This window comes from Balearica regulorum, chromosome 20 (assembly GCF_011004875.1).
Source record: "Balearica regulorum gibbericeps isolate bBalReg1 chromosome 20, bBalReg1.pri, whole genome shotgun sequence".
Classification (NCBI taxonomy): Eukaryota; Metazoa; Chordata; class Aves; order Gruiformes; family Gruidae; genus Balearica; species Balearica regulorum.
Genome location: NC_046203.1, coordinates 6,117,441 through 6,145,124, shown reverse-complemented (window position 1 = coordinate 6,145,124; position 27,684 = coordinate 6,117,441). Strand labels below are relative to the sequence as shown.

Genomic DNA, 27,684 nt, shown 5'->3' with positions numbered 1-27,684 from the left:
ATAGTACTAATTCTAAAATGCACAAACTTACAGGCTGCAGCAGCCTGAACTACCATCCTGTGCTGGGCAAATGCACAAAGGTGTGCGCTGCTGAATTAAGATACTGTGTAATGACTCAACTTCTATAAACAATTTCTCACTCAGTCATCTGCATATAGAGGCTGACCACTTAAAACAGTGAGTGATCCACTGTGAAATAAAGAGGAGATATTAGTGTCAGACAATTTTGCTACCTCAGAACTGTCCAAACAACTATGCAGAATACTACGCTAATGAAAAGTGTATTTTGCTTTGAAGTGCCAATTTCCAATTTTTATGTATACAACTTGTATTAAGAGCCTTAGAATAACCAAGCCAAAATCATACACATGATGCATTTATTCCTGACCTCATCTTATTTTTTCAACCTCTCATCGTATTTGCTTAGGATGCCTTGCTCTGGGAGCATATTTTTGTGGGTGAAATTCCAGCCTCTACAGCAGTTTTAACACATTACTAAATAGAAACCAATATTCTACTAAATACAAAGAGAAAGGGGTCAGGGATGCACAGCTCCACCTCTAGAAGTTGTCTGAAGGATGCCAAGTAAGTTGCAACAATTCACAGCCAATTTACAATAAACCACACTTTTCAGAAGAGCATTTGCTGTCACTACAGAAGAAGATTTTCTAAGCTGCAAACAATTCATCCACCCACCTTTGAAGGTTAGGCCCATTACCTTATGTGATGGAAGTTCTTAACTGATAATCAGAGTTAACTTGTGATTTATCATGGAAGACAATACTTCTAACATATGTCCTTGTCCCATCAGAAACCAGCTCCTTGTCCTTTCAATCTTGGAGAGTAAGTTAACACCCAAGACCAAAGAATTAGCGGGTGGGGGCCGGTGAGAATGGGATGGGTGAAATCACACACACACAGATTTCTACTGTATGCAATCAACTACAGTGGTGCATACAATAAAACTAGATGTTGGCTTAAGAAAAGAATCAATACATCAAACCTAGATCCAGCTCTGCAGATCCTCTTATAGGGAAGAAGCCAGCAGGAACAGAGCCTTTATCTAAGATCATTTGACTACTGCGCTCAGTATGTAATGCCACCAAGGTCAAAATCACCTAGGTACTCCAGACGGTTTCCGAATGTGAGTCACCACTATATGCAACACCCATACATTATAAATACCATTGAAGAACAATACTGCATTCACATAAATTTAAGAAATGCAAGATTACAGCTGTTTAAACACAAATTCTGCTGATGAAATAGAGACGTAAGTACTGAAAGAGGAAATGATTTATCAGTTACAGATAGCAAGTGAGGCCTTCACATTTGACTCAGTTGCACCCGTGTTTCATTGTCTGACAATTAGGACTTAATTAAAAAAATATGGTCTATAAGAATCCCACTTGTTTTAATACTGTCAATTAAGAAATTGCTATTATTGAAAATAATAATTTACTAAACCATAAAAAAAGTTCAGAGACAATTCACATTTATAAGTGGAATGAACTTTGTAAGGCAAAAATAACCACATCCACATTGTATTTTTTTATACTAAGGCATACTGGAACACACTACAAACAAAAGACGCAGTCCCCAAAGTATCAGCCACGTGAGGAGTTGGCCAACAGAGCCCCTTGCGTAAGGACGTAAATTAAGTCCTTTGCAAACACAGAATATTCACCTTCTCACAGGTTGAAAGGACAGTGACAGCTGTTAGCAGACACTCAGCTTTTCACAAAAGTCAAAGAAAAATCTGATTAAATCTCTTTCTTCCCTAGTCTTTTTTTAAACTTTACATTGAATGTGGAAAAAACCCAACAACAAACCCGCAGCATCTGCACCTCTGAAACATTCATAACAGAGAGATGAATCTTCTCCCATTTAATCACTTTACAGCTTGCACTTGCCACACAGTGTGACAGTTGTCTGAAAAGACAGGGTTTTTCCTGGACCACTTAACCACAAATTTACATGTAGCTCCCCCAAACTACATACTGTACCAAAACTCGTCATCAAGACAGTGCATTCCCATCAATATACCAACCATGCAGCCACAGCTTTTTCCACTCAAAAGACAAGGACCGAAGTGCTAAGGTTAGTTTTAGCTCAGTTTGCTATGTAATTCCTACCGCTTACTTGAAAGGCTTCATACCACACAAAAGGACACCGGTGGGAAGCATAGCACACACTATCACTTTACCAGCTAAAGCACCCTTCAGAATATTCTCTACGTTCTTCCCCATTACTCAAGAGAGAAAAAGGGTGAAAAACATCGCAGTATGCTATTACAGCCTTTGTCCCCAAAACACAGTTGACTGAAGGTACAAGTTGGGTCTGTACACAGGTACACGTAATCTTTACTTACCACTTACATTGCCGATTTCAAGAATCAGACATGAGATAAGTATCTACTATACTCTCTTAGTTGTTAGCCCTTAATGCTACTCTTGAATTGGTGATTCAGTCCTACGACTGTACTTTGTCCTTCAGTCCTTCACTCACCTCTTCTTCCTCGTGCTCCTGAATGTTTCAAGTATAATGGGGAGACAGATTTCAGCAGGGGTTGGGTAGACTGACAAACTCCACAGAGTAGCCGCTGCCACCCCGTACAGCGTGCTTACGCACAGGAAACTCACAGTTACATGAGACCTTCAGGTTTTGCTCTGTAACACTTGATTGCTTAGAGGCCCCAGATGATCTCATTATCCCAAGCATTTAGCCTCACACATGATATAAATGCTGCATTAGTACCTCTAGTAATTCTGCTGGCTATGGGTCCATTTACACTCACAGGGCCAACCTTAAGATGAAACTCGGAAGTCTAGATTCAAGTGAAACATCAACAGGAACTTTGCAATAGGATTTGTGAGCCAGAGGCACAGAATACATTCACAGCACAAGGCTAAAAGTCTGTCTTGGGAATAACTTACACGTTGCTGAAGGGATTTTTATTGCTTCTGAAGTATGAGGCTTTCTGCAACCAACTTTTTTTTCCCCAGGAATGAACAGAAATTCTACATAAATCCATGCACATTAACATTCTACATGCTCTAAAAAGCAAGCTCGATTTTACTTCTCCTTTGCTACATTTAAAGGGGTGAATCATGAATATGCATCCAGTCTGGTAGATCAGCACATCAGAGATACAGGGTGCAAGTCAAAGAATGCTAATCTTTCTAGCAAATTTCAAATTTATAAACTACAGTTGGAAACACTTGTTCTGCCTCAACTTTCAGTCCATCAAATCATATACCGGTCACATCGTAAAACAGGCATTTGTTGCTTATACCACCTGTTCCTAAATACTTATTCCCTGACTCTTAAAAACAAATACTCTAAGTTCTAAGGTAAATGGAAATGTAATTTTGTTTTTAAAAAAAAAAAAAAAAGCATCCCATGACCAACAAAGGGAGGTAGCATATATTAAATACAGGTTGTTCATGTGGTTTCCTTTCCCAGTGAAAGGGAGAACATGGGAGAAAGAAATCAGTGTTTTGGCCTAAACTCCCAGAGCACTAGAAACTGATGCATTTTCAAAGCTCTGCCTAATTTAAAATCAAGCAACTCCTGCCAATTTTTTATCTAGAATCATTTAATCTGTTGGTCCAACCGTTTTCCTCAGTAACCTGCTACGCTTCTCAAAGTACTATACTGAAGACATAAAAAAAAAAATTACTTCGATGCTACTGAAGCAGAATAATTTCACCAACAAAATTTTCAGGGGAAAAAAATGTTACAAAAGGAGTTTGTAACTGTTAGAGAAGACAAATATATAACTGCACACACACCTGCAAGGATTACATAAAAGAGAAACAACTATTTATAAGCACTACTCTACTACTTGTGCAGAAACATCTCAGTATCACTTGCATACTTTTAAGAATGCAAAAATAACTATGCCCATCTTGAGAATTCAGAATTTATTTTCCTGTGTCAAAATTGTTATATTGACTCTTACTTTAATTCCACTCAAACTATTTCATCTCTCCCCACAGCATCCAAGATGCAGAAAAAGACGACAACTGCAGATTTTCCCAGAAAATTCCCATGCAGCAGAGCTGTTTACATACTGATGAATCAATATAGCATCACTACAGTATTTCACCAGTATGTATCACCTTTCTTTCTCTGGAATATACAAATATACCACAGTAACCTCTCAGTAAGCATCTGCTCCCTGATTTACCGTCTAGTTGTAACTAGATCTAGCTGTAACGTGACTACAATATCACAGCAAAATGGGATGCTTACTTAACTGTCTGCCAGTAACGCATCCAGAAAGGACAGCAATTAGCACATTTAAAATAACCATTTCTGTACAGAGACCGTTTAAAAGCTTACATATGTGTACATCTTAACTCGCACTGGTTACTAGCCACAAACGTGAATATAGGAGCAAAATCCTGCAGTGCTTTGCAATCCAATGACCCTCTGCCACTCATTCTTGACTTCTCCATTCAAAACACTATTTCCGTTTTCCTCTTCCCCCTCTCCCGAGCACAGATTTGTCCAAAGATTTTTAATGTCCCACAATTAAATTTACAACTGCTTGCAGTCTCCTGTCCACTGTTACAACCCCTCAATAACAGGTTTTGCTCCATGCTCCACCATCACGCTGCCAAACATGGCTGCATCATGTTCTCTTTGTGATTGAATATGTATATCTCTTTTGCCTTTCAAGACTTGTCTTCTCTGCCTACCCTTCTTTTCTCAGATTAGCAAGGGACCATTTCAAATACCTATTACCCACTTTTCATGCCTTTCAACGGTACTATATTTTCCAGTAATGTAAACCGAATGCATTTATACTTCCCACTTTCTAGGTTCACTTCAAAAACATTCAAGGAGCTTCATACATTGAAACCCTCCCCACCATTAAAACGTACTTATTTACACACAACAAAAAACTCTTTTAATAAAACCCTCCGTCCCTTGAAACAAGCGTGGAGAGAAAACCCTTAACGACAGCGAAAGGAAATTTTATCATCTGGCTTTTCTTCCCTGCAGCTCCCTCTCCTGAAATTGGACCCCCTTGTATATAAATCCACCTCGGAGCCTCTCCTCCAGCCTCCTGCAGAAGCCACACACAAAACCCACCCCAGTCTTTGCTCGAAACCCTCCCTCCACTCTAGACCCACGGTCGCTTTTTGTGCTGTTGAGTATTTTTTTAAATTATTTTATTGAAGAAAATAAATAAAACTAATAACTCTCCGCTAGGATTTCTCTGTGAAGGTTGCATGCAAAAGTTTCTCGAAAGGAGAGATCCCCCTCCCCCGGAGGGAGCAGCCCCCGGGCAAGAACTCCCCCGCGGTGCCCCGCACAGCGGAGCCCCGGCCCCCCACACCGTCCCCCCGCACCGCAGCGGGGCTAGCGCCGGCCCCTCCGCACGGACCGTTATGACACGGGGCGGGCGCGGCGCTCCGCGGTAACCGCCGCAACGGCGGCCCCGCTCCCTCCCTCGTTCCCCCTCTCCCTCACTCACTCACCCACAGCTCCGTGCCCCAGCTCATGGCTCCGCCGCGCCGCCGAGGGCCGGCGCTGAGGGGGCGGGCGGGGGGCGTTCGGGATCTCTCTGCCCCCCCTGGCTGGGCTTCCTTCCCTTTCACTCCCCGCGCACGGAGGGCCGGGCCCCGGGGGGAAGCGAGGCGGGGGGGTGTAGAGCGGAGCGGGCCGGGGCCAAGCGCTGCTCACCGCCGCTCTCGCCTCATCGCGCCGCAAAATGGCCCGAGCGGCGCCGCGCGGGGAGGCGGTGGCAGAGCGGGGCGGGTGGAGGGGGCGCGCTTGACAGCTCCGGCGCACTGCGCAGGCGCGGCCCGCGGGGGGGTGACGGCGGGTGAGGCCAGCACCGCGCAGGCGCGGCCTCCAGTCAGCGCGTCCCAGGTCCCCGCTGCCGCCCCGGCACCGCTGCCCGGTCCCAGCCCCGGACCCCCCGCACGGGAGAGCGGCGCGGTAGGCAGCTCTCAGCCCGCCCCGTGTCCGCTTTGAAGTGCGGAGCGGGCAGGTGCGAGCAGCCGGCTGGGTGAAGTGGGTGCTCGCCGCCCGGAGGGCAGCCCTGGCCGCCAGCCCCGCCCGCCCCAGGTGTCGCTTCCCCGTTTCTTACCGCCCTCTCCCCCAGCGAGGAGCGGTTTGTTTCGGGTTTTTGTTTTTAAGCAAATGCTCCTGTTCTGACCATTTGGAAGGCGGGCAACCACCCTAGAGAAGGAAACCCATACCCTTAAAACTGACTTCTGACTTCTACAAACTCAGCTGCCCAAATATACACACACATCAAAAATAACCCAAATCCGGGAATATTAAATCCACCATCTGTCACCAACATGCTCAACGAGCAAGCAGAAAATTAACCGAATTATCTGCCTTTGCATAAATGTTGGTTATTGTAGCAATTATGCAGGCCTTGCAGAAAATGGCCCGTTTCCTGGCCAGAGAAGTAAGATTTATTTTGTGCTCATCTTCCTCTGTAACAGCATTTGTTTGAGCTGTGTCACTTAATCTGATTCTACATTTCTGCTTTTCAGCTACAAGAAATGTAAAATGAGCTTTAGACTGATATTTATTGCATCTGTTCATGAAAGATTTACATGGGGGGAAAAGAAAGGGAAGCACATTTATTCACCTGAAGGAAAAGATATCTGCTTATAGAGGGTGAGGATCCTTTTGATGTCAGAAGATAAAACTTGACCAGCTGCTACAGCAAGCGTTATCTCCTTTAGATTAATGCACTTCCTGGGCTGATGCTTTGCTATTAACCTGCATGAGAAAGGACAAGAAAAGAATAACTTAATAAGCAATTCCAACATTTGGAACAACAATGAAGAGAAGTGTTATGTTAATAACTGAATTGTATTTATTTTTATCCTAGTTCAATGGATTTTAAAGTAAGAGTAGAATACCACTGTTCACACAGACTGTCTTTGAAGGGAAGCAGAGAACAGACAATGCTTTTGTTCATCATTAAAAGTTATTACTTTTAAGGACTGACTTTATAGCAACTAAGAGACACGCTGTTTAATTCATTTTACAGAGTATTTCTTCCTACTGCTGCCAACATATTTAAATATCTGAGCCTGTCATGCTGCCTAAAGCTCAACCACAATCTTCCAAGGGTTTGTACTTCCACAGACTCTCGGTGAAGGGGCACCAAAGCCTGCTGTCCAAACAACACAGTTGCATCACAACTTTTTGAGAGGTTAATCCTTAAATACTTGAGTAAAAAGAATGTACAGAGACCAAACAGAAAGCAGCATTAGTATCATTTGAGGTAAATTTGCTGTGGAATTTCCTTTTGCACAAAGAACTGGGAGGGGAACAAGGCAAACCTGTTACACCAGCACAGGCAGGGAAACCTGTCCACACTGAAAGATAGAAATGCTTAACCAGTTGCAGAAAGATAAAGGCCAGAAATACAGGTTTTGTATTATGATGGTACATTGGAATCAGCCATGCCACAACCTATGAAAAGTTACTAAAATTTGTGTGGACAGACTCAAGACAAATGTTAAATAAAATTCATTCAGGATGTTTCTGGAAAGGGACTTTTTCCTATCTTTGACTGTATTATTTAGCCTGAAACTCTCCAAGACAAGCACTGCCACTTACATAATTACTTTCAGCTGTACAGTTCCCAAAACAGCAGGGCCTGCAGCTTGGTAGGTCCCTAATTACTAATGTAATCAACAACGATGGGAGCAGTAGGAGCCCTCGGTTCTGAAGGAGATGCTGGATGGCTCAAAAGAATAATTCAAAATGACACTTTGAAATTATATTATCTAGCACTTCTTTACTTAATTTGCACAATCCAAATCCAAGCAACACAGAAGCTGGTGAGTTTTCCCTCAGCCACATTGAGAACAAGACCTTGCAGATCTGTTATCTAGATATGGGCCCATTCCTGTAAATTCTGTGTTTACCTCTCCTGTTGTTATGATTCAGGCCACTCCCAGAGCTAGATCCTAAGCCCAGCCAGAAACAGTTCCCTTTTTAGAAGGCCAGGACTTTGTTTAGGAAACCCCAATTCCCCTCAAAACCAGCCAGATTAGCTGCAAAATGATTCAGAGGATGTTTAAAGAAGATAAAATAAATCCCTAAACTACAATTCAATCTAAATCTTTTTTGGGGGGTTTATTTACTTATGCAAAACAAGAAAAATCACAACTTTCAGAACACGTACAGGCATTTCTAGCTTCCAGGATACAAAGGGACCCACCTTTTCCCCTTGGAGTTATCACCCTTGCAGCTGCTTCCCTTTTAATTTTATAATTCTACCCAAATCATCCACATGCAAGACAAGAAACATAGATGTTACTTGTAACCTCTCATACACTGGGACTGAGACAGCACCAGGAAAGGAAGAGGACACACCTTTCCCTAAGGCCATCACAGCTATTTCCTCTCTGCTGTTACAGCACCACACAGATCATTCAGACACACAGCAGGGGACCTTGGTTCTCTTTAAATGCCCTATCAGGGCCCAGAGGGGCCTAATTAAGGCCTGATTAAGACCTGATAAACCTTAATGGCCCTAACCAGCCTCACCTTTGGCCTCCACTCACACCCTCTACCTATGGACCCAGGAGCCCCATTTAAGCTCTGGCCTGAGGGTTTTGTCTCTGTTTGAGCAATGTTGTAGGGGTGCTGGTCTCTGGCTCAGTCACAGCTATGCCTGGTTATGGATCCTGTTGATGTGGAACCTGGCTTACATCTGGCTTGATCTTAGACCTGCTTCACTCCTATGGGCCTGTCCAGCTCTTGCCAAACTGTGTCTGACCTTGGTTCCCATCACCTGAACTGCAGATTGACTTCTCACCTCAGCTTTGCCTTGTCTCATTGCTGTGAGCTCACCTGATGACCTGGACCCTGCCGCTCCCAGCTGCCATCCCTAGGCCTGCTCTGCTCATCTTGCTTGGGGACTGTGGGACTGGACCATGAATGGTGAGGCTCCTGCCCTGCTGCCTGTGTTATCCTGTTCATCTTCTAACTCTATGCCTCTCAGGAAACAGCCAGCCCTGCTACTCTATGCCCATGTCTTGGCTCATGGTGTATGTTAACAAATTGACGCTTAATCTGCTTCACTCTGTACTGAGGTGTACCTGTAGCCTCCCCCTGTGCCAACGTTTTCCTTACACTGCTGATGCCTTCCATCCAATCTCAATAGTTGCCCATGATGTGCTTAAAAAAAAAAAATCTGTGAAGGGTTTTAATTAGATCTTTGAGTACATATGAAAATACAATGAAGGAATAAAGGAAAAATACATCCAGGGTAAATATGTTGAACCACAGCTCAGAATAACTTACTTGCTAGGAATGGTATGCTTAGAGCAAGGTGAATCTTGTCTGCAAGCTACAGTAAAACACATGAATGTAATGATGAGAGTTGCTGCTATAGAATATTCATTACAGACAGCAGACAGTTTGCACATTGATAGGAATGTAAATTTAAGCGTAGGCATCTTTTAACATACATATGTTAAAATGTAGAAAAATGCATAGCCAAAGAAAGTAAACATGTTATAAATTCTAACTTCATTCAGTCTAGGTAAGTGGGGAATTTCATAACTATAATAATCTAATAGTTGATGGAGAGTTACATGAATAAAATGAAAATGTTCAGACAATCCATGGCATAAAAATCCCTGATTGCTGTTAAGAAGCATCTTCAGACTAAGAGAGGATCTTCAGCTGAACCAGTCCCCAGAATTATAGGGGGAAACCTCATGCAATTTGGCCAAGGAAGTAGTTAAAGTGTGCCTGATACTGAACAGTAGAGCAAGGCATGAAAGCCTGTGCTACAGCTGTGGTTGGAAGCAGCCATTTCTCAGAAGTCAAAAGTCTCTAGGTTTCCCAGGTAGTCCATGCACTGGAATTATAATAATTACAACATTCAAAATATTAATTTCAAGAAAATATTTAGACCAGAGTTATCTTTTTAGAATAAATTATTGGATGTTCATAGTTATGTAGGCTTCTTACAGTCAGTGGGGTGTAGCTATGTGCCATACAAGGCCTGATGCTGACAGGACATCTAGTGGCATGTACAAGTTACTGCCCAGAGAAAGAATCCTACTAGAAAAACACAGATTTTTTTTTTCATGCTTCCAGATATTTTCTGGTACCAGTCCAGGTTTCTTTGGCTGATTGTGGGATTTCTGTGTTTACTACATAATCTTGCTAACATAAAGGTCAAGACTGTTGATTTTCCTCTGCCTTTTCACCCTCACTTCCATTTTGCTACTCACCTGGTCCAATCCATTTGTTTATCTGGCTGTAGATGAATAAACTTGCACAGCTGTTACTCCGTATACTGAAAGGGAAAATCAGAATGTTTGAGTTCCCCAAGCTGACAGCACAGGACTCCCCACTGATGAATTACATTTATTTACATTGATGACTTCCCATTGCATAGTCCTTAATATTTTTTTTAGTAATGTGTTAGCCTAAAAGCCATTTTAATTGCTACTATTCATGTTCACTTTGCTTCTTGTGTTACTCTCAGTTTGAGTGACAAATCACTGAAGCCAGGCCCAATCTGCTGGTCATTTCATTTTTAAGTGGGACTACAGCTACGAATTTCGGGCCAACCCGGGGAGCACCGTGGGAGGCAGCCTCCGCGCGGGGGGGGCAGCCCAGAAGGGCCCTAGAGGGAGAGGAAAGGGCTGGGAAGCCACAGAACCCCGGTGACAGGGGACAAACCCCGGTGACAGGGGATGAGCGTCGGTTGCTGGGGCCACCCGGCCGTGACAGGACGGAGGGACAGCCCCGCCGCGGTCACGTGCCCCCCACCGCCCCTTGACCCCGGAAGTGGCGCGGGAAGAGGATGCTGATGCTGGAATAAACATGGCGGCCCGCGGTGCGGGTGTTGCGCTGTCTCGGGCCGCGGTCGTGCTGGGGCTGGTGCTGCTCTGGGCGGGCCCGGCCGGCGCCCGTATCCATCACCTCACCCTCAAAGTAAGGTCTGCGCCGCCCCCGTCCCTGCAGGCTCGGCCTCCGGCCGCTCTCGGCTTCCTCCGGGTCGACTGAGGGGAACGGCGAGGCGGCCTGGGCCTGCCCGCGGGCCGGGGCTCTTCTCTCCTCCCCGCGCCTCCGGCTTCGTCCCGCTGCCTCCCCCTGAGCCTCCTCCCTTTTCGGTGCTCTCTGGGCTCTCCCCCTGTGCCTCAGGTTGCCTGGGCCCCGTTGTGTACTGCTTTTCCCGTTATTTCCCCCCGCATCCCCTCAGCGCCATCTCTGCCTGTTTGTCCGTCTGTTTCTTAGTCGTGGGGAAAACGCGTGAAGGGGCCGCAGAGCTGCAGTGGTTTGAAGGTGCAAATATTTCACATCCTGTTAAAAGCGAGGCAGAAAGCTGTGTGTGACGAGAGAGGGCTGAACGTGGGATGGGGGAGGTTTCTCAAGAGGGTTTGGGGTTGGTTTTGCTTTTAACCTGCGTTGTGCAGTAGCGTTCCTGTCCTGATCACTGGTCACTCGAGCCTGAAAGGCTGCGTGGCTGGCTTCTTGGCCTTCTGGATGCAGTTTCTTTGCACTAATCAAACGATCAGTAGAGGTAGAAGAAGATATTAATGTTGACAGTTCTCTATTTTGGTTTAATAGATTTCTGCTTGTGCTTTCAAAGAGTATTGCATCATCTTGTGTCTATATTTGAGGAAAAGTAGCTATTCAGGATGGTTGGTGGGAAGTGTTGAAGATCTGCTGCTCCAGAGTGCTGCTCTCTGTTGTGTTTTAAATGTAAAGCTGCACAGTTATAATGTGGTGGAGGGGCTGTGCGTTTGGATGATGCTTTTTAAGGACTTCTGTATAGTTCATGAAGTGCTTTGTAAATCTTCAGAATGAGGTTGTTGATTTTACTCTTGTTGTCAACAATGTGCAATATTTTGCCAGTGTAAACATTGGAAGAAGTTAATAAAGTGGTGGATGACTAGAACCAGTATTACTCTGTTCTTGTAGCAGTTTAGGGAGAGCACCAAAACTTTGCAGGAGCTCTCTTCCAACCTTTGGGATACAGTGAATGCCAGGGGGACGTTCATTACTTATTTGCAGGGAATTTTCCAGACTATGTAGCTGTCTCATGTGCAACCACATGAATATTGTTCTTCAGGAAAAGTAAACTTTTCTCTGAAGCAATAAATTAGGAGGCTTGTGCTGATTATGTTATTGTTTTGAGGAATTTGTGACCAACAGAAGAATTTCTCCTGGGGTGATGCTTTTTCCTTACATAGAAGACTTTCAAAGTGGCCTCAGGAGCAAACATTACAGCTTCTAGTTCCTGTTAGGGTGTCTCTTAACTGCCTGGATCAATTACTTACCTGTGGCTGCTGATTTTTATAATCAAAGTGGGGTATGGTTTTAGTTTTGTAGGTATTTTGTGTGACTTGCAACACTGACCTACCAAGCACTGTGGAAAGAAGTGCATTAATGCCTTTGTCCACCTCTTGGGTAAACACGAGCTTTACTGTTAAAGCAGGGTTTCTCCCTTTCTACTTCATCTGCCACTTTACAGCATTTATGTAAACATCAGGCTCCAACAACTGTACCCTTTCACAATGAAATCTCCTGATGTTCTTGCCATTGGCTCCTTGCTTGTAAGCGTGCTTTGATGCTGTGCCAAGCTAAAGGCCGCAGTTTTCTGTCAATGTTTGATATTAGGTTTCCGCAAACAAGCTGCTATTGCTTAAGTTAGAATAGCCTCATTCTTCTGTCTTTGTAATTAGCGTGCTAAGGTGAAGGGGTTTTTTTGTTGTCAGAAAAGCAAGCCACAGTCTGAGCGATTTCCTGTTCTGAAAATATCTTTTTATCTTTATAAAGGCATACAAGATGATTTAATTCTTCTGAGTTAGAAAAATGATTTGTTTGAATCTTGCTGTTAGACTAACCTTGTCAAAGGAGATTCTCTTCCTTAGTAGCAATTATCAGCTTCATTATTTTAATGAGATGTTAAAGAACAAAACAAAAAAACCCACAAAAATTGAAGTTATAGAAGACTGATGGAAACAATTTTCAGAGGTTTCCAGAAGTAGCTGGTAGTTGGAATGTTTCTCTTGACCAAAAATAAGATTTATTTTTGTTGTCTTAACAGTTGAATGCTATAATATCGAAGCCTTATGTTTTGCATAATGCAATGGCAAACTGTCTCAGAGAATGAGGAAGTTGGTCTAAAGGAGGCCCTTGTCCGGCACACAGTTAAGTTGCTAGCAAGTAGCCAACACATACCAGTTTCAAGAGGAACCATCTGACTGACAATGCTGTGTAGCAGCTGTGGTGTTAGTTTCTCACTAAAGTGAATTATCTTTCCAATTAACTGACTTCCATCTTTATGATATTGTCAAGATTGTAATTTTATGTTAAATTATTATTTGGAAGATGTTATTTTTCAGTGGTTGTTTGTAAATACTTGTGGCATTTTAATGTTGGTGGCTCTCGGGCTTCGGTTGCTGAAATTGAATATACCTTTCAAAATAATTCATTTAGTCTCACACAAATCATAAGTCTTGCTATTAGTCTCACACAAGTAATAAAATTCCTTTCATGTAAAGGTAAGCACTCTCTGATAAAACTTACACTGTACTGATAGCTTGATCCCAATTAGATTTTGGGGTAAAATGTTAAATAATACTTCTCTGCTCATTCTGGGCTACAGGATCTTGGATGCCACTTATTTATCCAAATTTTTCAGGATCAATTTTTATCCTAAAGGAGTAGAAGTGGGGAAGATTTCTTATGGAAATAAGCTGTATCTGTTTGACTGTAGCCTGTTAGTGATGAGTCCCAGATCATCTCCTCTCATAGGAGCAGGCTTACTGTTAAAGTGCATCCGTATGTAAATTGAAATAATGTGTGCGCTAACAACTAGATGCTTAAGTATTCACTTGTATGGGTTCACACCTTTGTAAACTTAAAATTGATTATTTCTGAAGTCAGCAGTTGAGTGATTATAAACAAAAGCCAGATTCTTCCAACCTGGTAAACCTCTTGTGAGAGGTGAGACAATTAGTAAGCCAGTATCTTTATGCTGTCAGTGTGTGGAGCAGTAGATGCTGTTGGAGAGCGTACTGTTGCTTGGTGGCAACTGGTGACTGTGTGTGTGGGATCATGTAAAGCTGAAGGATTTGTGAACTAAATCTGTAAACTCTAAGCACTCAAAGCTGAGATAAAACCAAGGAGGAAAGTGTGTTGTATATTAATTATCTTTTGTTGGGGGGGAGCATATTAGTAAACTGGCAGAGTAAATAACCTTAAATTGAACTGAATAGCTTTTGCAAGTACTCTGAATTAAGCAGCTGTCTCTGGTCACGTTTACAAGGTGCAAAAGACCTTGTGGCAGGATGACACTGTATCCCCCTTCATATTCCTCTCTACCTAATGACCCAGACAAATGCTTATCTGTCCAGATGTGGTTAAATACATATGATGTGCTATGTAAAGAGCTAGTATTAATCTTCTGACTGGGAAATTATATTGAAAGCAGTGATAAAGGAACCAGATGGGCTCTTGTTTCAATCACATTAAGTGACCTAGAACCCGAAGACAGCATAGCTATAATACTCTGTTGAACAAAGCATCTGCTGTGAACTATGTGTCACTACCTCTTTTTTCTTTTTTTTTTTTTTCCCTCTTCTGAGCATTAAGGGAACCATCTGGTTATTTGCCAGGTTAACTTGATTCTATTAGGGCGATCTCATTACAGGTTAGCTGTGTCAGGATTAGTGTCCTGCTATTGCAGTGAGTGATATTTATGTGTCAGGAATGTTTTATGCAGAGGTGTCAATACTGGGGGGGAAAGGAAGAGAGAATTTATTGTACTTCTACAATTCTTAGCTCAGTCTCTAGTACACTGTTTCGAACAGTTAGTTTGCCTTTAGCAGCTGACTGCTCTGCTTGAAGTATTCTGCAATTTGATTATCTTTTCCTAGAAGAAACAAGAGGAAGAAAGACTTTTTTTTTTATTTTTAGTGATTTGTAAATGTGTTTTAAATCACATTATAAACTTGCTTTTTAATTTTTGTTGCTCTGTTTCTGCTTTTCTTCCACTTAAGGATCTAGTAGGATTGAGAGTCCAACTGCATACTTATTTATTGATTGATTTATGAATGCAAAGTAACAGGGATATGACCTTTCCTTGTCTGATGTGGCAACTGTGTGTAATGTTTACTACTCTTCATGTGAGGTCCTTAGTGACCTCCGTATTTAAAACAAACAAACAAAAAACTCACTATACTTTAACCTCTGTTGGCTGAGCAAGGTATGGAAAAGGATCAACTTCAACAGTTCCCTTGCCAGACTGAGAGGAATTAAATTATTCTGCAACTAAGACTGGGAGCAGAGGAGAGGATTGGAATTTTCCTGTTAGAGAAACTAACCCAAGTGATTCTGTTTAAGCCCACATAGCCAGTTTTTGGTATTTATTCTACTTACAAGACACAAGGCCTTGCTAAAAATCATTTGGAGGAATGGGACTACATTAAGAAATTTTCTCATCTACACCATACACTTAGTTTTCCAGTGAGTCAGGTGTTTGTCCAAACATTGACCCTGCCTAACGTAGAAGATCTGATGGGATGACAGTACACTGTGATACTTGTTAAACACTTGCCAAAACCTAGCTCTCGGTTAGGTAAGATCACTATAGTCAACTAATTCCTCTTAAGTCTGTTGCAATGACAGTAGCTAGCGTTCAAACAGTAGTTGTCTTGATTTGTCTACAGTATTTTTTTTTTGGTAGCAATATTTTGTTTAATCAGTGATGCCAGATATTTAATTTTCTCCAGACTTTTTCCTTGCATATTCCTCAGTAGTATAGCCAGGTAATTAGCAAAGACACCTGCATTGAAAGTTCTTGCTATTCAGGTGATTGGAAGAGTTGGATGATTCCAGTGAAATAATTGGTTGTATCTGAAGGTATCCTAAAGAAATTTGCTCCTGGTATGATCAGATAGATGTTTTGCATGAATACTTAAGTAAGCGTCAATCTCTGTCACCTTGCTCCTTTGCTGCTGGAGATCGCTGCGTATGACTTGTAAACTTGCTTTTCTTTCTTAAAGGATGATGTGAGGCAGAAAGTGCACCTAAATACCTTTGGCTTCTTCAAGGATGGTTTCATGAAAGTCAGTGTCAGCAACCTTTCGTTGAAGCCACCTGTGGGCTCTGATGACAAGAGCAGCTTATCAGTAAGTTACTTTGAGTCCAATGACTGTGAAATTGCCCTTGCGCTGGATGCTTGAACTTGTTTGAGGTGACAGATCCTGACTGGTGGTGCTGTTGGCTTTGATCCCCACTGTGATCCCTTTATGAGGATATGTATGTTGTGAGACTTATCCTTGAGCACTATCTGTTCTGCTTGAAGGATAAACTTTAACTTATTAGATCCTCTGCTGAACTCGATGGACGCATCTGTAACCTGCATTGAACATGATTTCCTAAGCAGTCCTCTGATGTGAGATTTTCACACTGTTGTCATGTTGCATTGCAATGTATCTTGTAATCATTACATTCTGCACGGTTTGACCTCTTTAGTAATAAAAGTATTAAATGTTTTCCTCAAGCAAAAAAATCTGGAAAAATACTGAAATAAGTTAAAAGGTTCAGGGACAGAAGGTACTCTACATTACTTTGGGTTTGAACCAGTTTATATTTTATTCTTGGTGGATATGGATGAAGCAGCAAGTTTATTATATTTGAATAATTTTTTCTGTCTAATTAGGTAATGAGAGAAATACCTGGATTCTGCCTTAAACATAGGTTAATTTATTTAGAGAGCAGTACCTTTGACTCTTTCATTGGTGATTTGGCTTCTGATATTAGGGGAACCTGAACTGTGTTAATTTGACAGATTCTTCTCAATTGTCTCGTAGGTGGGGTTCAGTTTGGATCGAACAAGGAATGATGGGTTCTCCACTTACCTGGTAAGAGATGCGACCTTACTTTTCTAAGCTGGGGATATCTCATAGTCTACCTTACTCCAGGAGTGGTTGGAGAAATAAAAAAAAAAAGGGTGCAGGTGGACACCTTTAGACATGGGCAAGTTGTTAAGGATAATTCAGTTTTACAACTTGCTGGACTGGTAATCTCTACCTGGAGGGGAATGTGTCCCGCCTCTTGTAAACAGGAGGGCACTTCAAAGATGTTTTGCTTATATTACCAGGATGAAGAAGTGGATTACTGTATCTTGAAAAAGAAACCAGAGCCAGATGTCTCTGTTGTGATCTTGCTTCTGGACTTCAAAACTCAAGTGTGAGTAAATAGTGTACACTATATTTTAAAGTTATTTCTCTAGTTGAAGCCAATGTAATACTTGTGAAACTTCTTTAAGGGCTTGGAAACCTTCTGTGCATGTAGTTTATTTTTTAATGGGTTACATGAGAGTTGAGGTGAAAAGTGAAAGAAAAAAATCTGCAGTATAAAATGGTCCAAGAATTCTTGCTGTATGTTGGAGGGATAAGAGGACATAGGGCAAAAGAATCATACCTTAATTGTGCTGAAGGCATGAGCTTGAAGTCTTGGGTCTCTTCTGCAGCTTTTGCACTGAATATGCCATTTTATTGTTTGTCTCAAATTATCTATTTGATGGAAGTACCTTTGAGGCTGTGTTGCTTTCTTTTGCAAGAGCAACTGTAACTGTGTGGAAACATGATTTCTAATGAGACTCTGGTTACCGAAACTGAACAAACTTATTTTTCTTCAGCTGCTCTTTATATTTGATGTAAACAGTTTTTATAGTCCCGTTGTGATGAGTTCAATGTCAGGCTGTTGTAAGTCATGATCTGGTGCTTGCCTGTTCTCTGTGTTAAAAAAAACAAGTGAAGACAAGTTGATTTTCCTTTATGCGGTTTATGTAGACTATGACAGATAGCCTCTTTATGAATGTTTGCTTTCATTTTGTATAAAAACTCTTTGTTTATTTAGTGTAAAGGTACGGTTCTCTGCAGAAGCTGCTTCTCTGTTACCCAAAATTTCATTTGTGTCTGAGGAAAATGTTACTACCTTAAGTACCAAGCCGCTAAAGTCTTCCGAACAGAGCAGTGATTCTGGTAAAGATCCTGCAGAGACCAACCAAAAAGGTAAGCCTGCTAAACCTCACTTATGTGTGCTCTCGCTGCTAGTTCCTCATTGATGTGCATCCAGTAGTGTGTTGTGGTCACATTGTGGGGTCCCCTTGGGCTAGAACTTGATGCACAGTCTTGTGTAAACCTGTGTGTAGAGCTACCTTTTGGGCTGGAGTCTCTCCCGCTCAGCGATATGTGTTACCCGGTTCCATTGATCCAGCAAAGAACCAGCATGACTGTTGGGAGACTTACAGTACCTGTGAGGTGGGGTTGAGGTACTTCGTTGTCTCTTGTGTGGCAAAAAGAAAGCTAAGGGGGAATTTGGTAGACACCAACAACTAGTTGAAGGAAGGTTAGAAGGACAGTGATGCCAAGCTATTTTTAGTAGTGGCACACAATGCTGTTCCCCCTTATTAAATCTTGGGTGTCTCAGATTGGATGTTAGGAGGGAAAATAAGCCTTTCCTAGGTAGGTATTCCAGTGTTGTAGCAGATCATTTGTGGAAGCTGTAGAACCTGCATCCTTTGAGATTTTAAACATTTGACTAAGCAAAACCAGGGCCAATGTGATATAGTATTGATACTAGGCATGCTTTGAGTCAGAAGTTGGATTAAATACCTCCATAGGTCCTTTCCTGCCAACATTTCTATGAGTTTCTATGTGTCTAAAGAGTTGAAATCTAGTCCATCACCTAGAAGCTATGGGAACAGAGAGGTAACTATACCAGTAACCTTTTCTGGAGAGACAAATCTTTGTCTAGCTTCCAGACCAGCAGACAAAACAATTTTATAATCCCAACTCTGATGGGATTAACTCTAAACAGTTCATGTTATCCCCTCTTGGAAGAGTTTAGACTTCAGATCAGACTGCTGAGTGGTCTGAGTCTGTCTTGGCATGTCATGCTCACAGGCTTTGAAATCACTGAAGATTTTGCACAGCTCTTCTAATAAGTCAAGAACTAAAGCTGGATGGCACTGAAGATAATTGATCTGACAGCTCTAGTTTTGCTTTTTCTTGCATTAAAAGTGTAGCATGCACACTGGCAGCGCACTGAGGTGCAGGAGCCAAAAGCAACGCTTAAGTCTTGAACTTTTGCTTTCTGGTAGAATAGGATGACCTTATGTTTGAAAAGCTTCTTATAGAACTGTGAACTTGACATGCTGCTTTATTGGTCTCCTGTCAATTTAAGTTTCTCAAGTTCAGAACAGATACTGACTTGGCGGGTAACCTATGCTTTTGGTTTTGTTTGTTTGTGTTTTTACTGGGACCTTGCTTAGTAGAGAGCTGAGAACATTTTCCTTCCCCAGGGCTGATTAGGACTTCCACACGTTTGTCAGGCCATGTATTAATGTCCAGATTAAGATTAGTGAGTGAGATTAACAGTACTCAGTCATAACGTTAAAAGTCATAGTTAAAAGTCATAGCTGTAGACTGTATGAAACAAAGCTGTAGCTTGCATTTGGTCTAGGTCACCTGTCTCCTGCATCATTGTCATTGAGGGGTTGGAAAGATTTCTTGGGTAGGCTTTTGTAGAAGATGTAATGGTAGAGAAGCCTATCCTAGCATTTGAGGATGCATTCAGAATGAGTGCTAGTTGTAAGAAGAGTCCTGGGAGAGTAAGGAGGGACTGGGAAAGAGTCTCTGTCAGTGATTATCTAGAAACTGCTGCACTGCCAAGTATAGGAAGATTTGAGTAAGGTATTGGCAATGTGTAAAAGGTGGTAGTCTATGAGGATGTCTAAATGCAAACACTCTAAATGTACCATTAATACTTTTACCTCTAGATAAGAAGTCCAAACGAAGTACAACAACCTCCCAGGTAAGAAACTATGTTGTTTTCTTTCAGAAAGAACCTGGGGGAATATTCCAGCATAGCCAGAAAGTGGAGAGTATTATTTTCTATTGCTCTCAGCTTCCACTGTAAATATGCAGAATGCAGTTTTGATTGTCGGGATGATATAGCCAAATGTGGTAGTTACTTCCTTAAAAAATCTAAAAGTCTCTTTTCCTTTTCCTAGAGCATAGTAGAACAAGAACACCATGTTCACAATGACAAAGGAACTTTTTCATTTCAGGTAGGGTGTCTGTCGGTGTCTAGTCTTAATGTGTGCAGGCAATTTCTTCCTTCACTGTACCACTTTGTGAAAAGTCTGTTGCTTCCTATTGTAATCCCCATTTCTTTAGTATAGATGACTCTGATAGCTCAGTAAAATTTTGAGTAGACTCTTGTTAAGAATAAGTGCTGGAAATCTTTTTTCGTAAGGCGTGGGAGCTGTTTTAAACTGTCCTTGGTATTATGCAGTTCTTCTGAGTATTAGTCCATGAGCCTTGGCATATCAAAGTTTGCTGTGATGCAACTGGTGCACACAGATTTCTGACAACAAATAGCTGTGACCTGACTGATGGGGTCACGCTTAGGGGGAAGACACTCTGTATGAAACCAGATTAACACTTTGTTTCAGCACACTGGTTCACTTGTGATTGTTGGTTAACTATAAACCCAAAACATTTTAAATTCTGTTATGTGACACAAATCTCATTTCCATAGCTATAACAACTTGTATAGTTGGGGGAGGAACAGAATAGCTGTTTATGCTTTAGGGCAAGTATGATCAAAATTTTATGCCTCACCATGTTAAATATATGACAATTCCTGTTATCTTTTTCTCTGTGATGAGCTAAGTTAAACACTGCTACCTAAAGGCCTTCGATAAAGGTTTTGGATTACCAGAGTGCATAACTATGGATAGGTGCAATGATTTTTGCACCTGGAATTCTGTTGAAACTTGCAAATACGTTGGTATCCTCAGAACAGTATGCTTGCTGAAGGGAACTAATTGACCTTAAATGACTGACTTTTTTTCGTGCTTCAGTAGAGATGGCTTCTTACCAGGGCAACCCTGTTGTGAATGAGAAGAGTGCTGACTTTCCTATTCCTTATTTTCAGTTCTTTTTTAACATCAGCTCTCATAACCAAGAAGGTCTCTACAGCCTATATTTCCATAAATGTGTTGGCAGTGATGGGCCGGCTAATGATCAGCAGCTATTTAGTCTTGATGTGAGTATAGCTTCTAAAATGTAATTCATTCATTCACTTAAACTCAAATATACAGCTTTCAATTCTATCTTGTATACGAAGCACATGCTCTACAAGAGTGTATAGTTGGGGTGGGAAGTGATTCAGAGTTGTGCATCTCTGTAGTGGCATTTCTGAAGGAAGCAACTACAGTAAGAAGAATTAAAATATGAGTTTTGGAGAAATGTCTAGAAATCTGAAGACTGTGTGTGGGCTGGGTTCAGTCTACACAGTTGTGACTAGATGCTGTAATGACATGGGAGTTAAAATGGCTGTTCATGTTTTGCTTTGCTCGGAAAATCACTTTTTTTTACACAATTGCAGGTATTAAGGTTGTTGCTGCAACTTAAATTGTTGGTATTTGTGAATTCAGTGTGTTTGCTTTTTCTGGCCTAATGAAAGATGCATTTTTACAGTGTTAGATGCACATCTTGAGACATTTGCTATAACATATTACATCTATCTCTGTTAAGGGTTCAGTCCTATGTTCTTTAGAGCCAGAGTGCATTATCACAGCTCAGGCTTTCCCTTTTTTCTCTTTCCTGTGCTTGTGCTGGCATCCACCCTGGTGTACAGTGAGCTATTCTGTAATGAATCCTCTCATTGACCAAGGTGGCTCTTGGGCAGCTCAGGGGTCTGAGCTGCCCCTTTTTACATGGTTGTGCTGACTGTACTGCAAGGGAAAAGCCAGAGAACACACAGGTGATAAAACTTAGCAGCCCTCACTTAACTCAAACTAGATTACTTTACTTTAAATCTGCTTCTGAAGTTGTATGTTTAGAAGACCAGGGTTTTGAATTGCTATTTATTGCTTTGACTCACTGAAGAAATTGGAAAGAGAAGAACACCTGGATAACTAACCTGCTTGGTTGTGTTTAGAGATGCAGGACAGTTTCAGTACTGCAAACTAGCCTTGATACATTGTTTTAGTGAAATTCTAGCACATAGAACCAAGCTGTTTAGGGGCATAAACAGGATATTAAATAAAGCTGCTGTTTTCTCAGTCACAGGGTAATAAGCTTGCAGCAGAGTGCTTCCTTTCTCTTGACAGGTGAAGAAATCCACTGTAGTAAACCTAAGAGTGAGTTTTTCAGCTATGTGTCGCTCTCTCCACACCTAAAATTGGGACTGTGCTAAAAAAACCCTGCTTGTTTGTTCAAGGTTGTAGATACTGTTTCAAAGGTGGGCAAACTCTGTGAGGTTTGGTATAGAGAACAACTCCTCTTTGGGAAAACTACTTTGCGTTTCTGAATTATGTTGCATAACGGAAGCACTGGAAGGAACCTCTGTCTTTTTCTGCTTTTCAAGGAAATTGTTGTGGGTGTAATTTTGCAAAAAGTGTTTTGAGATTCTTGAGGATGAAGAGTTGCTTTAACTTTTTCATTAACAGTGTCATAACAGTCACAGCTTCAGAAAAGCTAATTTTAAATGAGTGAATTTGTGAACTGTAATTGTTAACTCAGTGCTTTAACAAAATGTTTTTTCAACTGTACACATAACACACTTTTTAATATTCAGATAGAAATTACGGAAAAGAATCCTGAAAGCTACCTTTCAGCGGGTGAGATCCCACTGCCAAAACTTTACATTTCCATGGCTATGTTCTTCTTCCTATCTGGGACTGTGTGGATCCACATACTTCGTAAACGCAGGTAAGCGGACTAGTTTGGTATCTTTGACAAGTGTGGACCTACCTTGTTTGATATTTATTTTTTTTATCCCTCTTATAATGCTCAATTTACGGTGAGATTTAATCACAATTCCAAGTCTGGCTCAATATGGTATGCTTAACACATACAGTTTATAGTTGAAAACAGCTACTTCCGTCAGTATCATTGTTGCAGACTGTTGTTCTAAAGTTATCAAATCTTACCTTAAATTCTTTATGTAGTACACATATTTTAATATATTGTGGCAACAAATAAACAGGAAATATCTGTAGTTGATGACAGAAGGAGAACGCTGTTTGAAAATAACTTTAAGAAAAACTTGATCAGTTTTTTTTCTGTGGGGAACGACAGCTTAGGGCAGTGAAGATCCATAAAACATTTTGATTATAGTCAAAAGTGGTAGGAATTCCTAATTAAAAACCATGCTTCTTAGTTAAAGTATAGCAACAGAAGCCAGGAGCACCTATGATTCCATTTTTGTTTTACCTCTGACTTAGTCTGAAGTTCACTTGGTGAACAGATTATTTGGTAGTCTGGAGTTCACTTGGTGATGTGGCATAGTGACTTGGGGGCAGAGGGTGAAGTAATACGTGTTTGAATTATGTTTAGCAAATTTTCTAACAGTTATGGTCTATATATGTAAGATGTTTCTATGAATTACTGTTTTTAATTAACCCAAGTATTAAAAATCAAAGTTGTAGAACATGTAGCTGAAATTTTGTTCGGGATGTTGCAAAAGCTTGGACTGCAGCATTAAAGGGAATCCTTTTACACTGATAGTCAGCTGGAAGTTACTGTTTGACATTTATAGGCTTTAAAGAAATGCCCTTGGGAACTGAAACTTTTACTGCTGGCTTTTAATTGATGCTCTTCCTTCTTTTTTTTCTTCCCAGAAATGATGTCTTTAAGATTCACTGGCTAATGGCAGCCCTCCCTTTCACAAAATCTCTGTCCTTAGTCTTCCATGCGGTATGTATAATGTCCGTGCCTTAAGTTGTTCAGCTGGGAACTAGAAACATGGAATCTAGGGCATGCTGTTAGAGAAATCTGCTTTGGGAGGGAGAGAGAAGAGTCTTTGCTACTGAAGCATTGGAACTGAACTGCAGCTGTTTGGTGGAAGTGATTCAGTTTTCATCAGCAAAATCTGACTTTAAATACAATTGACATCATGGCCTGAAGTGGAGAAGCAGCAAGCATGTATGAGGGTTGAATGTGTTCCATGAATTCCAGTGTTTTGGCCATCTGAGACTGGCCTGAAAGCTTGAGCTATGGTGCTGCTTCAGCTACGTGGCTTGCAATAAATGTTAATAAATGGAAACCTTGATGAATGTTTGTAAAAATTCAAGGGCGCAGCTTTAGATGAAGTATCATGGTGTACTGTAGCAGACCTAATGCTATAAGTTTTAACACTTTCAATACATAAATTCTCTGTTGAATTGTATTGACTTTGCCTTTCCACTGGAAAGATCTCAAAACAAAAGGTAATGGCAAACATTTAATCCTTCAGTGTTTGTGCCAGCCATGATCTTCACCTTCATGTTCATGACAGGATAACTGCTGCAAACACTTGTGGAGTCTAATGAATGAATCTGACTTCCAGTGAAAGTGAAACTAGAAAGACTCTAGTTGCCTAATGCGACTGAAATTGAACAATGAATGAATAAATAGATTACGAATGCAGTTGTTCAACTATAGTTAAGTGTGGGAAGAACATGGATTGTATGATATATAGCCACTAGCACTTAGGAAATACAGCAAATGGAAATGACCTCATTGTTGCTAAACAAAACCAGAATGGGTTGGGAGGAAGTATTCTCTAAGATATAACAGAGCTGAGTTTGTACACACTGATTGGAAAATGAAACTTGAAGTGGCTGTCAAGCAGACCAATTTTATAGACATGGGTGGGGTGCTGATGAGCAGCTTGTAAAGTAACATACTGTATTTTCTGCTTCCAGATCGACTATCACTACATTTCTTTTCAGGGATTTCCTATTGAAGGCTGGGCTGTTGTTTATTACATCACTCACCTGTAAGTATATCAGAAGATTGATGTGATAGATTCAAACAATGAAACTGAATTCGCTGTGAGGCTGCCTGCCTCCCTCCCTCCTTAGCAAACTGGAAAATTGCTGATTCTTTGCTACTATGGTCTGAATGACAAGACAACAATCAGCCCTGTGTGAAGGGGAAAGCTCTACTTAGAGGGCAGCTGCAGAAAATTGGTACTTATCTGGGTGGAGGAGTAAAAGGAGAAGAAATGCTTTGCTTTTCTTTGTTCATACTAATATTAAAGTATCTCATTTGCTCTTGGTGTGAATGGTAAGAGGGTACAGCTGCCAGTGTTTTCTCCTGTTCATGATGGTGAATGGATGACTCCCCCAGGAAAAGACTGCATATATTGACAATTGTGAATGAAGTGTAATATTGCTATGTGATACACAGTTGTAAGCAAGTACATCTGCTTCACTGTTGTAGGATAAGCATTTGCCAAAATTATAAATAGCAAGGCATTTGTTTGGGTTTGTGGCTTTACTGACTATAGGAGAGAACCTCGGCAGAAGAGGAAATGTGATAAAGTCTCTCACTGCAGTATCTGTTTCCCTTTCAGACTGAAGGGTGCTCTTCTGTTCATCACTATTGCCCTTATTGGCACAGGTTGGGCTTTCATTAAACACATCCTGTCAGATAAAGACAAAAAAATTTTCATGATTGTCATACCACTTCAGGTAAGGACTGAGCTGTGTCAATACTTCCTATCATGTGGGAGAGCTGCTTGTGGAAACTGTAAAAGGCTGTGAATCCTTCACAAAATACTGCATCGTTACTGTTTGTGCAAGCGTATTGGTTACAATTTTAGTTAAGCTGGAATTTCCTAGGCCAAAAGTTGCTTCTGTAATTTTCCCTGCTTTTCTCCCTATATTGAGTATGAGATAATGGTGATCAAATAGTGTCAGCAATTGAACAACTGACTCTTAAGGTAGGCATGTTCGTGCTGGGGCGAAACTTGGGCTGCAAAACAGCACTAAACTGCTAAGCCGAGAAATTAAATGAGAGTTGTCACTTCCAAAATGCTTGCTGAGTGGGCTTAAGAAAAAGAAAAGGGGGGGAACATGGAGATTTGTAGGTCCATTGGGTCTGAGGGAAACCTTCCCAGTGTGTTCAGAGTGATCAGTCCTTGTCTCCAGGACCTGAAGTAAATAGGAGGGCAGCACTTCCATTTGTTGTGTATATATAGCAGCTTTTCTGCCTTTCCAGATGGAATCCCTTACCTGGCTGCAAAACCAAAAGTATATAACTAGTATTTGAGGCTCTTACAGAGCTCAGATATGGAGTACAAAATGTGGTCAATGACCAGTTTGTATTATTGGCTTAATTTACAATAATGCATTTAAGCTGCTCGCTGTGTGCATGTGGAGTCCTGTTTCTGTATTTTTGTAAATAGGTTTTGCTCTTTTTATCTCTACTGATACTGTAGATTCAGCATAGTATAAAACAAAAAGGACTGGTTTCTGAATATCAGCACAAATAGGTTCCAATCAGTTTTATTTCTGTAAATCCTGTGAAGATGCTGCTGAATGTGTGACTTTCTTGACATAGAGCTCCAGAAGAATTATTGATGTTAGATAAAGACTGGGCTCTTTCTACGACTGTGGGACAGCTTTTGCTGAATTGGCAGCCCACATCTAGTATCTCCTTGGAAAGCTGCTCAAACCATTAAGTGTGTCTTGTCCTGTAGGTATTGGCAAACGTGGCATATATTATCATAGAGTCAACAGAAGAGGGGACAACTGAATACGGACTGTGGAAAGAAATCCTCTTCCTGGTAGACTTGCTATGTTGCGGAGCCATCCTATTTCCAGTGGTATGGTGAGTCACTGTGTGTGTTGTGTGGTTTCTGAGCCCTGATGGCTTGAGCTGTTTCTGAGCTGAGGAGTGCTAACTGCTAGTTAGAGCTAAAGATACTGCCAAAACAAAAATGTCAGTCCTTTGGAGTTAAGCGTTCTGTTAACTTTTTAAAACTGTATCAGTCTTAGCACTTCAGTCTTGGGTTGTGGAAGATACTTGTTTTGAGGATGTTAAGGTGGGTGGTGATTTAAGCGTGGCCAAGACGGGGCAGGCTGTGGGTGCTTTTGAAATTTGGGATTTTGTGGAAGTGCTGACTCTCACATTGAGAAATGGGATTTTGCTTTACTGATGGAGGTTGGAAACTAGGCTGTTAAATTCTAAAACAATAGTGCTGTCTAAGATCAGTGCTACCTTCAAGCAGAGTAGCTGCATTTTTACTTGACTGTTTAGAAGAAATAATCCCACAGGGAGCATTTCCCTGCCCTTCCTTCCACTCTGCTTGGCAGGAAATAATGGTGGTTATATATATAAAACTCGATCAAAACACAGATAATTCAGATAAACGCTGTTGTTGCTTCTTGCCAGTTAGTCAGAATATTTATCTTTTAAATTCATTTTAGTCTTAATTGGATAAACGGTTGGATTTAAAGGAGGATATGAAGGAGCTTCTGGCTCCTTGGTTAGTAAACACAGAATATTCTTCTCCAGGATTTTTTCTGAAATGCAGAGTGAATATACATGTCTGTTTAGTAAATATGTCATTACTTTAGAGTGTGTAACTCCTGAGTGTTTCAGAGAACTGTTTCACAATGTGTGTGTGTGTAAAGACACAGTAGTTGTGGCTCAGTAGATGGGAGTAAGCTTCAGCTTGACTTATGAGGGTGGGTTTCAGTGGTCCTTACCTTCCCAATTGGCCTCCCTGTAAGGGCAAAACACTATGCAGTCTTGGTGGCCTTCTGTCAAGGCTGGGAAATGCCTTCCAAGAAATTTGCACTACCCACTTGTCCCTCCCCCCATTCTAGTCAAAGTGCTGCAGCTCTTCTGAGGCCGAGAGCAT

The 27,684-nt window shown here is 41.3% G+C and overlaps 2 protein-coding genes across 27 annotated transcripts in view; one reads left to right on the top strand and one right to left on the bottom strand.

Annotated features, from left to right (window-relative positions):
* The window catches only part of FNBP1 (formin binding protein 1), a 101,584-nt gene extending 95,588 nt beyond the window's left edge, over nt 1–5,996 (bottom strand). For all 25 annotated transcript variants that reach the window (XM_075772259.1, XM_075772260.1, XM_075772264.1 and 22 more), the window contains exon 1: nt 5,493–5,996. In XM_075772259.1, coding sequence (XP_075628374.1) covers nt 5,493–5,516 — 24 coding nt within the window. In that variant the 5' untranslated portion in view covers nt 5,517–5,996. The remainder of the gene's footprint in view (nt 1–5,492) is intronic.
* Nucleotides 5,997–10,791: 4,795 nt separating this feature from the next.
* GPR107 (G protein-coupled receptor 107) overlaps nt 10,792–27,684 on the top strand; it is a 41,378-nt gene continuing 24,485 nt past the window's right edge. For both annotated transcript variants that reach the window (XM_075772639.1, XM_075772640.1), the window contains exons 1-13: nt 10,792–10,950; nt 16,032–16,157; nt 16,842–16,892; nt 17,132–17,220; nt 17,893–18,047; nt 19,817–19,851; nt 20,051–20,107; nt 20,980–21,090; nt 22,627–22,760; nt 23,672–23,747; nt 24,737–24,810; nt 25,390–25,507; nt 26,518–26,648. In XM_075772639.1, coding sequence (XP_075628754.1) covers nt 10,840–10,950; nt 16,032–16,157; nt 16,842–16,892; nt 17,132–17,220; nt 17,893–18,047; nt 19,817–19,851; nt 20,051–20,107; nt 20,980–21,090; nt 22,627–22,760; nt 23,672–23,747; nt 24,737–24,810; nt 25,390–25,507; nt 26,518–26,648 — 1,268 coding nt within the window. In that variant the 5' untranslated portion in view covers nt 10,792–10,839. The remainder of the gene's footprint in view (nt 10,951–16,031; nt 16,158–16,841; nt 16,893–17,131; nt 17,221–17,892; nt 18,048–19,816; nt 19,852–20,050; nt 20,108–20,979; nt 21,091–22,626; nt 22,761–23,671; nt 23,748–24,736; nt 24,811–25,389; nt 25,508–26,517; nt 26,649–27,684) is intronic.